At 37.6% G+C, this 13087-nt stretch overlaps 1 protein-coding gene across 1 annotated transcript in view; it reads left to right on the top strand.

The window, feature by feature from the left end:
- Positions 1–13087, top strand: part of PDE11A (phosphodiesterase 11A) — a 135318-nt gene that overhangs the window by 54459 nt on the left and 67772 nt on the right. The window contains exons 3-5 of the mRNA XM_086465969.1: positions 2758–2847; positions 4928–5068; positions 8640–8704. Of these exons, the coding sequence (XP_086322095.1) occupies positions 2758–2847; positions 4928–5068; positions 8640–8704 (296 nt within the window). The remainder of the gene's footprint in view (positions 1–2757; positions 2848–4927; positions 5069–8639; positions 8705–13087) is intronic.

Genomic DNA, 13087 nt, shown 5'->3' with positions numbered 1-13087 from the left:
ATAGAATTACAGTGCATTATGGTTCAGTGTTGCAATGTTTTTACCTTGGAGCACCAGAGGATTAGTAATTATATACCTATAACTTAAAAGGAGCAAAAAAGGATGTGTCCATCTTATGATGGTATATGCTATTTCCTCAACTCTTTGCTTTCTCTTTGGAAGGAAAATCTGAAGCTAATCTGGCATAACAATACCAGTCCTTACAGTATGTGGCTCAGACAGATAAGAGTTGAATATTGTGTTACTCTGTATGGAGTGTCAACAGCCATAGCATCAACATGTTGGAGGTGCTTGTAAAGCAGTCTTGAGTACTGCAGATTTAAATTTGTAATTTGAAATCAGAATGCGATAACTGTTTTCTACTCCATTCTGCAATTTTAATTTTAAAAAAGTCTTATTTAAAATTCAGTTAACATTAGAAATGTCTTTCTTCTTTGTTTATTTGGTACTGTATTACAATTTGCCAAAAGCAGTTCAGGCAGCAGTCACCCTTACCGTTCAGAAAGTACAAAAGAGGAGAGGCAGTAGGCTTTTGTTTTGTAAATTGTTCTCAGGTAAACAGGGATAATTGATTTATCTGTAGAGAGGTGGTTTTCCCTACTTGATGGTTGGTTTTGCATTTTGTTTCTCTTTTTTTCGTAGCTGTGTACATTTATTAGTTTCTTCTGCCAATTACCTTAAACAGCTTGGTGTCTCTTTCTTAGTTGCACTGCATCTTACACAAATAGTTTGAGTCGTGAAAAAAAATTATGTAAGCCAGCAGCTTTGCAGACTCTTGGCATTTCATAAACCAGTGTTTTATGGATGTTAATTTCTATATAGAGTCAATGCCTTAGAAATTGGTTTCCGGAGAGCAATGTTTTTGCAAAATAGTATTTTCTTCTTGCTAAAAAGGACATCTTTGCTAGCTGTTTTTGGGATGGCTGAAAGTTCATAAACTTCTTGTGTGCTTTCCGTTGCCACAGGGTCACGTTACTTTTGGGAATAGAGGTTCCAATGTGGGGGGCAGTAAATACTAGTATTATTTCTATTTAGTAAAATTGTATCCAGTCTCACTGTGATATTTATAATTGCACTAAAGGTCAGATTAAAGTTTTTCTGCTCTGCATCTCTTACTTGACTGTGGTATTTAGCACTATTGCAAGAAAATACAGATAGGGTTTTTTTTGTTTCATTTTGGAAATAAAATGAAATATGCAAAATTCTCTCAAAGAAGTTCTTATCATAAAAAATGAACCCCTCTTAGTGATTTCTTACAGCCTTAATTTATTTTTCATTTTGTGTACTCTTTCCTGCAGATCTGGTGTGGTAGTTGGCTAGTTTAATTACTGCCTTTCTGAAAAGTTGAGTGTTTGTAGAGTCTAAAGTATGTCATTTTCCTTTAGAGGGAACCATGGTGGGAAAAGGACAAAAGATTAGCACTATAGGTGTATTTGTGCGTGCCATTAAAACCTGCAGTTATTCTGACAGAATGGCAGCTGCGAAGGTGCAAAATTCAGAGGATCTGAAGATCCTTTTCAAAAACCCATCATTATTCAAACACAGACTAAGTAGACATGTAGCCAATGGAGTGTTTAAGGAGGATAAAGTAGAACAGCAGTTGCTGCTGTTTCAGTTCTGGATGCTTACAATTCTTGGGATTTTTTCCTCAAATAGTTTCAATAGCTTGCTTCCCTGGGTTAGCAGTAATTTTGTAATTAAAAGGCATTTCAAAGACAAATGCCACTTTCTCAATGCCAAATTTTGTCACAGAAAGGATTGCTTACAGTGGGTCTCCTAGTCTACAGACCAGGGAGAAGAAAGGTTAGCTGGTGCAGCACTCTTTTTGCTCTGTAAGCAGCAGAGTGCCCCAACTCTCTGTGGCTTTGCAGACATTAAAGCTATTCAGCACCTATAAAATTTACTTAAAGTCTCAGACCCGAGCTTGGGAACTCCTCAGCAGTGGCAGTATGTTACAGACTTGTTACCAGTATGTGGCTTAAAAATGCTAATGTTATTGGACTTGGATCCATTGTCATCCTCGTGAAAGTGCAAGTGCTACAGGTGTTCAAGTATTTGTCTAACTTGGTTTATTCATTTCACACAGCCAGCCCAAAGGATGCCTAAAGTCATAGCCAGCCTAAAGTCATCTTGTGCACCTCAAAATATTTTCCCAGTCCTTCTTGTCCAATCTTTCTTAACGTATGGTGATGGATTAAGGCCCAGTTTCTCAAGTATGTTCTTTAACTTTTTTTTATTATTATTATTATTTATTGAGAAGACTGTCAGCTTTCTGACTAATAGTTTTGTCAGTGTGCAGTGTTCCGCTGTGCTGGTATCTTCCAAAATCTACATCCTCTAGAAATCAGCAGGAATGTGACTCAAGCTTGCTTCTTGAGCTTAGAACAAAAATGCAGTCCAGAAAAACAGAGCACTCTTTCTAGGGAAGCTGTAGTGTCTGCGGTAATTTCATGTAGTCTTCAGCAGACATTTTACAGACTTGAGAATCTGCAGTTTTCCAGACAAGTTACAGAGGATCCTCACTGCTGGGACCTGTGAACTAACTGCATTTGTTCTTTCCTACCTGTTCAATCTCTGTTCCACTCGTTTTATGTGCCTTGCCCATGATGATTTTGGTTTTTGTGTTTATCATGTTCTGCTGAATAGTGAGCAAACTGAGACTCCTGGGACATGTCACCTAAGTTTAGATCTCTTTGCTAGTAACATGAGTGTCTAATTGCCGTTGTTTTAATAACTGGGAGTTTCTTTTGGTACTAGGTGATGCAGATGTATCTCCCGTTCTGTGGGATTGCCATATCCAATGCCCAGTTATTTGCAGCTTCAAGGAAGGAATATGACAGAAGCAGGGTAAGTAGAAAATGTACATTGGACCAATATCAAACCTTCGTCTTTTGTTCCTTCAGGTTCCAGCTATGCATACGTGTTTGCTAAGCAGACAGTTTTAACTATGTTTTATTTTAAAAAATGCATTTTCAACAGATCGCTGTCTTGACTGAGACAGCAAGCAGAGAAAGTGGGAGGAAAATACACTCGTGGTGGTGGCTGTTGTTTTCTGATGTCAGTTCTATGTTTTGTAGTGCTGAAACAATTGTGTTTGTGACGCAGACAATACAAGAGAGAGTGTTACTTTGGCAGAGATTCAAACCCTCATAAAATTCCAGAAATATCAAACCTTTGCTATCCTGAATTTGTAATATTCAGTTCGTGTGCAAACAATTGTGGATATATCTTTATAAAAGTAAGCAAGAAAAAAATCTGGATGTGAAGGGTTTTGACAGCATGTGTCTGCATAGATAGGTTACTCATGATTGCTAATTTCATGCGTAAGTTGGGACAGGAGGCTCTGAAGAAGTGAAAATAATGCTGAGCTCACATGTCACTTCTCAGAGAGGTCTTCTTTTTTAGCAATAAAATCGTGATTTTCTGGGGTTTTTAATAATTGTTGGTGCTTTTTTAAAAATCGCCTTTCCTGCAGTGACAGGAAATGACAATTTTGTTACGGATCACAGCTCCAAAGCTTCAGTAGAAATACCACTGGTAGTGTTGAACCCTGTCTGGCCTCACAAAGCAGGGGAAACTACAGTGGGGTGGGCTTGTGTATTTAGCACTGACATTTGTATATTCAGGTTTTTGGTGCTTTCCATGTATGGAAACTAATGCTTTCCACTGCTTTGAAAACTCACAATAGGCCTTTCTAATGGTGTACATATTTAATGATCGTGAAGCATCTGAGCTTTTCTTCTGCCCAGGTCTGACTACAGACCACTGTACTTTGGGGTGAAGATGTGAAGGAGATTGGGGGGGAGGGGGGAACGTAAGATTTTTCTGCCAAAGTTGGGGTTTTTTTTTCTTTGTTTGTTGTTCAAACTAAATAATTGTTTGACTACATAGAGACTTAAAATTTGCTGCAGATTCCTAGCCTGCAGGGAACAATGGCAGACTTTGAAGGAGTCAGCATTTAATCTTCTGAGGGAGGCATTCAGCAGAAATGTATTAGGGATATTCTCATTCTTCATTAGAAAATGGTAAATTCTGGTTGTTGGTCACATCGGGAAATTGGATTAGAGGTACAGATTCTTTGTTTCCTGTTGCTGTTTCAGCCACGCAAGGCGTAACAAATATCATTACCATTTGACAGCTACATGGTGGCCTGTACTTAATTGCATTTCTGACCTGTTAATGGTCTTTAGCTTTGCTTAGTCCTTGGTTGAAATTAGGTGGCAAGTAACATGTGATGGACAAGCCCATACTTTGCCTTCCCTATCAAACTAGACCACTAATGTTTATAGGCTTAACTGTATGGATGTTCTTTAGTGTTGGTGCCATAAACCAGAATAAGGGGAAAACACACTTCTTTGGACCCATGGTAAGAAAGAATATGGCTTATTATTTTTAAAGTTGATTAAATGAGAGGGGAAGCCAATCATTTTAAAACGTATTTTACAGACATGTTGTTAGTGGTAAAGACTGGACCAGAGAGCTGTTGGAGTATGAAGTATTGATGTGTTTTTTTCCTTTACAGCTTTGAACGTGCAAAATGGGTAATAAATGAATAAAATGAAGTTTAAATGCACCAGCAAATTCAATATAGCAAATCAAGTAACTCAATCCATACTGTGTATTTGGAGAGTTGCATTACAGCCATTGTTTCATTTTTGGACCACAGTGAAATAGTTTGAAAGGTTCCCATTGTTTGCTAGGAATTGGATTGTGCCCAGTTGTGAGCTAGGAAATATTCAACTTCTTTCTTTCTTCAGATACCCCTACCCCAATTATGTTGCCATAATCATTAAGAACCTTATTTGAATGAAGATTTCAATGGATCACTCGTACTCAAATCAATCCCAGAGATTATGCCTCCTTTGCACTGCTCCATGTGTTCGTTAATTCTGCAACCAATACAAGAGTTTCCTGTCCTTGTATGCAGGCTTTACTGGAAGTAGTAAATGACCTCTTTGAGGAACAGACTGACTTAGAGAAAATTGTCAAGAAAATTATGCATCGGGCCCAGACTCTGCTGAAGTGTGAACGGTGCTCAGTACTACTTCTGGAAGATATCGAATCACCAGTAAGTATGGCTGCACATTCTGTAGAAAGGCTAATATTTGAGTGGTAGAGCAGCTGCTTTTGTTGTGGTGAAGCTGTTTCATATCATATGTAACTACTGGACAGCAAGTATTCTCCCAGGATATCGTTATTAAATATAAGTTAGGTACAGGTTGAATATTAAGACCACTGTTGTGGTTTAATCCCAGTAGGCAGTGAAGTCCTACACAGCCGCTCACTCATTTTCCCACCCCAGTGGGATGGGGAAGGGAGTTGTAAGGGTGAAAGTGGGAAAACTTGTTGATTAAGAGAGAGAGTTCAGTAGGTAAAGCAAAAGCTGTGTGCACAAGCAAGGCAAATTAAGGAATTCATATGCTGCTTCCAATCAGCAGACAGGTGTTCTGTCATTTTCAGGACAGCAGGGCATCATGACATGTAATGGTTACTTGGGACGACAAATGCATAACTTTGAAAGTGTCCGCCTTCCTACTCCTTGCCCTAGCTTATATTGCTGAACATGTTGTCACATGGTATGGGATATCCCTTTGGTCAGTTGGGGTCAGCTGTCCTGCCTGTGTCCCCTCCCAATCTGTTGTGCGCCCCCTATTCTATTTACTGGGGCAGCAGAGTGAGAAACAGAGAAGGCCTTGATGCTAAGTACTGTTCAGCAATCCCTGTGTTATCAATGCTGTTTTCATTAGGAATCTAAAACATGTCACCATCCAAGCTACTATGAAGAAAATAAACTCTGTCCCAGCCAAAACAAGCACAGACACTTTTTCAAATGGAAATGGAAAGGTGTATTTGTGATTCCTTCTGGTCATTTGAAGGCATTAATGGGATGTCTGTGAGTTGCTGATGGATCTATTGTGTGATCCAGCTGATATGCTGTTATTCTCAGTTGTCTGTGTGGTGGAATTAGTGCTTACTACAGAGCAGCTGGGACACCTTAACTGAGAAGCAAGGTGCCCCTGTGGTCTGCTTGAAAAAGAAAAATGACCTGATTTGTTATCAAATATTTATTTGATCAGTTCCCTTCTTTTATGGTATAGCCACTAGAAGGAAAGAAAAATCCTGTCACTAGCTTCATTTACATTTACCTGGAATTCATGACCTTGCTAGCATTTTCAGGCTAATGACTTATCAAATGGGTGGTGCTTGAAAGCAGTTTCAGAACCAGAAATAGTTGCATCATGAACCAAATCTTTAATGCTCATTTTTAGAACTAACCTTTTCTGTATACCTTCCAATAAATGATTATTAGCTATCTTTGTTGATATTTCTAGAGCATTCATACTTTTGCATCTGTTACTGTTGTTTAACCATGGCAAACTGAAATACATAGTTTCTATTCTAGTATGTTACATCTTTAATCAGACTACTGGTCCCTCAAAAATAACAGATAAAAATAAACTCATCAAGACTTTAACTGACCATCCTGTGTATTCAGCAGCTCGGTGGGCTTTACAGCATATCTAATCGGTTCTTCACAGTAGTCAGCTTCTGAACTTCTCTCACAAATGCTTTTTTTGTGAAATGTGTGGAAAAACAGCTAGACAATAAGGGCTGAACCTGCAATACAGGGAGCTTTCCCAGCTACTTTTGGTGGCCACTACTCCATGGGACTTGTTCCTTCCTGAAAGTTTTCCACTTGCTGCTGGCAGGGGTATGTCTGGGAGTAGCTATGTTTGTACATTTTAACAAGTTTCTTTAGTACTTTGCGAAACGAATAATGAGAACCAGTCTCTGTTCCTAAATGATGAAAATGCTGTTAAAATATAAGTTCTTTTGTTATTTTGACCTAGTAATTTTTCCCTAAGGTAAAAGAAAATGCGTTGGAAAAGACACGTTTACATATGACTGTCTAGATAGTCACATACTTGTTCGTGATAGGAAGAAGCATTTGCATTGAGCAGGTGAAGTAAAAATATGACTTTCAGCATTACTGAAGTGTGCTTGGGTTTTGCAATTGCTCTGTCCACTTGACCAAGGGATAATTATTTCATTGCAGAGCTCCGTTAAGTTGAACAGATGGATGTAAGCTATATGAAAGTATTTGTCAAGAGTTGGATTTTGTGTGCAGCTTTGACAGGGGCATTCACTGAGACTTTGTAGTGCTGCCATTCATAGGGGCCTCTTTTTAATATTTTTATGACTATTCTTATTACTAGTAGAATAAGTGACTGCCTTTCTATAGGTAGCTCCCTTCAGTGTTTTAAGTGTGTTAGACACAAACTATCCTCCTTTCTACTGATTTGAGAAGAAGTTGAAGGATAAAAATGTTGCTTGTAATATCATACTTTTTTCTATCCAAGTATCTTTGGATTCACCGACTCTGTAACGGATTATTTGTTGCTGGGCTGTGACAAGTGTAAACGATTATCAGAGACAGTTTGTCTGTATGGCAGAAAAACCCCATTATTTTCTTTCCTGGAGGAAAGATATGATTCTTATTTAATTTAAGCAAATAGAAATTAAGTACTTTTAGTGGAGCATGCCCTAAATTACACTGACTTTCATAAAAGCAAGACTGAGGTTTATATTTTGTTTATATATTCTGTTAGAGAATTTTAATGTTTCTAGTTTATTTTCTCTTTCTAGACCCCCCACACTGATTTTATAATTACGAGATACAGTTCTACTACATTCTTATGAGATGCCACTATGTTTGCAAGTATAATACAATTTTTATTTTGCACAGAACAGTACATTGTGCTGGTAGCAGGCTGTGGGTGGCATTGTTCACTTCATTTTAATACTCTTGGTACTATTTCTACCTTTGAGCACAGAGGGTTTTTTCCAAAACACAGGCAATGAGTTCTCATTCCTCTAGACCAAATTCTGAAATGTGGATAGTCAAGGTATTCAATTAAGCCTAAACTTTTTCTAATCAGTCATAATTCCTATGTTAATTTGGAGTAGGAGAATAGCATCCTGCCACTCACTTGGTCATTTTTACAAGTGGCAAAACATTTACTTTCCTGACTTCCCTCTCTTTTGGAGGGTTAACCTATATATCAAAATAGATCTCTATAGAGTAACTTAATGTTGAGCCACATCTAAAACATCATAATTTGTACATTGTGTGTCAGTTGTACAGAACTGAAGTGGAAGATGGGGACCCATACTAGCATCCAGAAACATTACCTGTGTTCTGAGTCGCATTAGCTGCTCTTAAAATGTTTCACTTCTGTGCTGTTGGCATATATGTTCAAGGAAGATTGGTTAATTAGTAGTGCAAATGGATCTTTCTGTTTATTTTCCTGTATTAAAAAAAAAAAAAAGTGAAGTTTGGGTAAAGCTCCATAATTCATGTTCCAAAGCCCGTTGAAGGGAAGCATATACTGTTGCAGAAAATAGTTTCATGAAGGAATCTAGAGATACATATTTTGATTTGATATTGTTTGTAAGTGAACTGTACATAGTGTGTATTTTGAACATGAATTCTCCATTGGGGGAATACAGATTGAATTTTTATTCTAAGACCATTGGATAAAAGTACAGTACAGTTTGAGTACAGGAACCTTACATTGCTTTTTTCTTACATATTTATTCATCTTAACAACAATTTTAAGTAACCTTTTTTGTGACAGGTGGTGAAATTTACAAAATCCTTTGAGTTGTTATCTCCAAAATGCAGTGCTGATACTGACAACAGGTTAGTGCTCATGTCTTCTGTGGTAATGGAGTACTTTATTTTTTCAAGTATTTTTGAATTTGCTTGGCCATAGTTTTATTTTCTTATGGAACTTGGGGTAGATTTGACTGAATAGAGTGAACCTACAGTTTTTACTCAAACAACTCCTGCTTGTGTCAAATAGAGACTCGATTGAATAAATATATGTGCCTATATTTTTATATGTGTGTGTGTATGTATATGTGCTAGCATTGTATCAGTGTCTCAGAGAAGAAACCGGGAAATAACTGATGACTTTTTGTTGTTGAACTTGTGAAGAACACACAAATGTTGTTTTGCATAGTTAATACTGAAGGAAAAATTATAAAATTATTTTAGATTGTTTGTTGATCTCTTACAAAATGCTTCCCTACAGTTGTGTTGGAAGGTTTCCAGTAAAATTTTATTTTTGCTCTTGTTGTCTAATTGGAAAGTCTAAAAACCTGAGAGAACATATAGTTCCTAGAAATTGTGTTCCTGTGGCTAAGTCCTGGTTGGGACCCCAGTCAAAATAGAGGTATATGTTTTGCTTAGTAGGTTCTGTATTTAAACATTGATAAAGGACTAATTGTAAGTAGTAATAGAAAGAGCTTTTTGTCCATGTGGGGTTACTGTATGGATTCCTACAATACAATACCACTCGTAACAGTTCACATAAAATGTCGTGCATACCAAGTGAGTGCATGAAGATTTGGAGCCCAAACTCAGTGATTATCATACACATTTTATGCAAATCAGTTCATACTGATTCTGAATTAGAATTTTCCATATCAAATGGCTGCCATAATGATAAGCGTAGCCTTCTGTCCAACTTGCTATCCATAGCTTAGCAAACTTGAAGATTACTTTGTGCTTTGCCATGTTTAAGCCCTTTAAGGAGCTTTTAAAAATATTTTTGGGTAATTTGCCTTCTTTAGTGCTTTGTTTCTTTACCTCCAGTGTGGTAAGAAACCACTTTGTTAAGGTGAATGTGCACATTGTACTCCAGATTACAACAGGTCGTAATTCTTAATGCTTCTCATGGATTACTCTCACAGCATTACAAAAATAGGTGGTGTTATTTTTAAGATGTGTAAGCTGACAGCAGAGTCCAGGGCTACACAGAAAGACAGGTAGAAGTTAGATCTCTTCCATACCTTATCCATTAGTTGAGACATGGGAATGGTGAGACAAATGGAAAAGGAAAAAAAAAGTGATAAAAAATAGGAAGGTTTAAATATGAGTGTATAATTGGTTGATTCATCTGAGAATCACAAGTTACTGCTTTTTATAAAGAGCTTCAGAGTAGCACTTGGTCTTTCCTAGGTCAATTAAATGGATGAAAATACATTCCTTTTGTTCAGGGACAGGAGTATGAATCAAGGGATGTGTTTGTTATTCCTGTTTTTCTCAAACTTGATCTATAGCCAGATTAGTCAAAACAATGTAGAGTGGTGTCAAGATAACCGAGCTGGCTCATTTCTTGTTACCATAGTTATATTAGCGTGTTAAAAAAAAGCAATTTGGAGTAGGCTTCTCTGCATGTAGTCAAGTCAAGATTATTTTAACTTTAGTCTGAGACATGAATAAGCACACTCAACCTGGTAGCTAGTCTTGATAAGATGTAAAGATATATTTCTGTGCATCTTAATATAAAGATTTATTGGTTTTTCTTTCATTTTTCATCTAGTGGAGGCTGAAGTTGGTTTTACAAAGACCAAGGTTAGACTGGAAGATATGATGTCACATTTGGATCTAGCACAGGCACAGCTTGAGTTATTGGCACTACAGTGGGAAAATAAAGGTTATCTGGGATACAGAACAATGCTGTGAGCCCTTGACATTTGAGCATTTTACTAGTGAGTTTTGCCCTTTTCTTTCTACGTTCTGCAGCCATAACTGGTGTAAAGTCACAAGATGTTTCAAAAGATGGCAAGATGAGTTTCTTCGTGATTACACCAGTGAAGATAGATATTATTTCTTTGAAATTTTAGTGGAAATCCAAAGAGATTATGGGCTGAGAACAGTTCTAGTTATGTTTTATCTGAAAGAGAGAGAAGTTCTAAGTACACTATAACTTTTCATGTCCTAACATGCTTTCTCATACAGTTTTAGAAGAAATTGGCTTTTCTTTTGCCCTTCTTGCATCTGGCTAATAGCAGTTCACCTGTTTAGTCCCTAAATAATGTAATGAGTACTCATATAATTTTTTTTTTCTTTGCTGTTCGTTGTAAAGTAATAGCTTGCAAGACCATGCTTGCATTTATCTGTTCAGTTTGTAATTTTCCAGCACACACCATGATCAAGTTTGCTTATTATCCATAATGGCACACTGATGCTCTTGTTTTTGCCAATCATTTTATTCTTGAAGTACAGGTTTGCCAAGTCTCCTAAATTTTCTCTGCCTTTGAAAAAAGATTACATAAATCTTAGAAGCCTTGAGGGTTCACTCTGGTGTGTTCTAGATGATGAGCCTGAGGGAAGGTGCTGTGAGCTATGTCTTTCCTGCATAGAATTCATCGTGGCAGATGATGTAGCTGAGATTACAGTTTTCTAACCTGAGTACCAGTGGTAGTGGAAAGGTCAGCTGCCTGAGCCAGAGTGTGGGTTGCATGGGAGAAAATAACTGTGCTCCCTCCCAGTTGGGCTGGTACAGAGAAAGTGCTGAAATCCCTGCTACTGCTGTTTCACCACCACTGTCCCTGGGATGACGTGCGCTCAGGTATTACTCCGTGCCAGGCAGTATTTTTATGCTTCTTAAGGCATCTTTCTACTCTTCTAGTCTTAGGAGCCGGCAGGGTTCATGTCACTGTTCAGAGAGGATTGAAGGTACCTGTGATTTTGGCTGTACCACTTCCCTACTGTACTCTCTGTAATCTGTGTCAGGGAGGCTTTTGGGAAGATAGCAGGGCAAGCAGTTGCATAAGGGGAGCCTGCAGCGCTGCTCAATGCTCTTGAGCTGGGTTTACTCCCCTGCCTGGTATGTGGTGCTCCTGCTAGTGTGTGAGCAAGACAAGGAGATGGTAGCATGTAGCTCAGGACTTACTAATGGCTTTCCACAGTTTGGAGAAAATTGCTGCTTGTAGAGTAGATTCTGAGTGTTCTGAGCTGCTGAGGATGGAGAGAATGCCAGCTGGCTGTGATTTGCATCAGAATTAATCCTTGATATTTCCTCCTAGTGAAAGTTGAGTGCCTCTCTTCCAGAGTGTAGTTGTAAAGCACTTGCTTGACACCCATAACGCAGTCCTGATTTAAAGTGCCTTACATTATAGTGATAATATAATCCAGATTTTTAAGGTATGAACTGGGAGCTATGCATTTGGAATTGGATTCTTATTCTTAAAAGAGTTTTTTGCTTCTCAGGTCTTGATGTCCTGAAATAATTTTTAAATTGTAAATGTGAATTTTGTACATAGCTCAAAACCCATCGTATTTCTATAAAGGTTCCTGTCAAAGTATGCACATAACATTTATTACAGTCACTCAAAATTCTTATTGCCAATGAAAATTGATACACTGAAATTTATTTGTGTAAATCATGATTATTACCTTTATTTATAGTCTTTTAAGAATATTGAGTTTTCTTTCAAACGAGTGACTTAATTGAATTAGTCTCCCAAAAATCAATGCAGTCAACAAAAGTCAATCCTTTCACTTTGAGTCTTTCAAGCGTTTTACTGTGCATCCTTCTTTCATTCATGTGCATTACTTTGAAGCTTCAAGCTATTGTAGTCTTCTACATGGCTGCTCAGGTCACTTTTTTAAGTAACATTTCTCAGGTGTTGAGAATTGGTCAGCTTTCTTCTCAAAACTAAGACAACATGCATTGTTTATTCACCTTGTCAATATCAAAAACCTGTCTGCAATAAGTCAGTGAGAACTTTCCTACTGATTAGATGACATACAAGGTGAGGACTTTAAGGTCTGTGTAGATACTGAGTTTTCTGTAGAAGCTGCAGTGTGGTGTGGTGAGTTGAGCTCATAATTCTGGTGTTTTATGCTCATTTACTGACCATTCTCTAGCCACTCAGTAGTTATGGCAGAAGCTCAGCCAGGGCGAGTGGGAGAAAGGAAACCTTCATGTATTGTATATCTACTTGGGTCCACCTGCTGCAACACACTTGCATTATTGATTTTAAGACTTATTTCATGATCCCTTCTTCAGCCATTCAGGTCTGGCATTTCAGACCAAAATAAAAAAACATGGTGTTTCACTTGACGGGAAAATTATTGGAAGGATGAATTAAAAATATCTCAAATTATTAAATTTGATTTAGTTTGAAAAATTAAGATCTTAAAATCATATATTTTCAGGTAGCTTTACAGAAAATATTACTTAGAACTGGTTGCTTTTGATAAGAAGGCCTGTATCCCCACAGAAACTTG

This window comes from Leptosomus discolor, chromosome 5, assembly GCF_034619465.1.
Source record: "Leptosomus discolor isolate bLepDis1 chromosome 5, bLepDis1.hap2, whole genome shotgun sequence".
NCBI lineage: Eukaryota > Metazoa > Chordata > Aves > Leptosomiformes > Leptosomidae > Leptosomus > Leptosomus discolor.
Note: the sequence above shows the minus strand (reverse complement) of the source record. Positions and strands in the feature narration are given on the sequence as shown.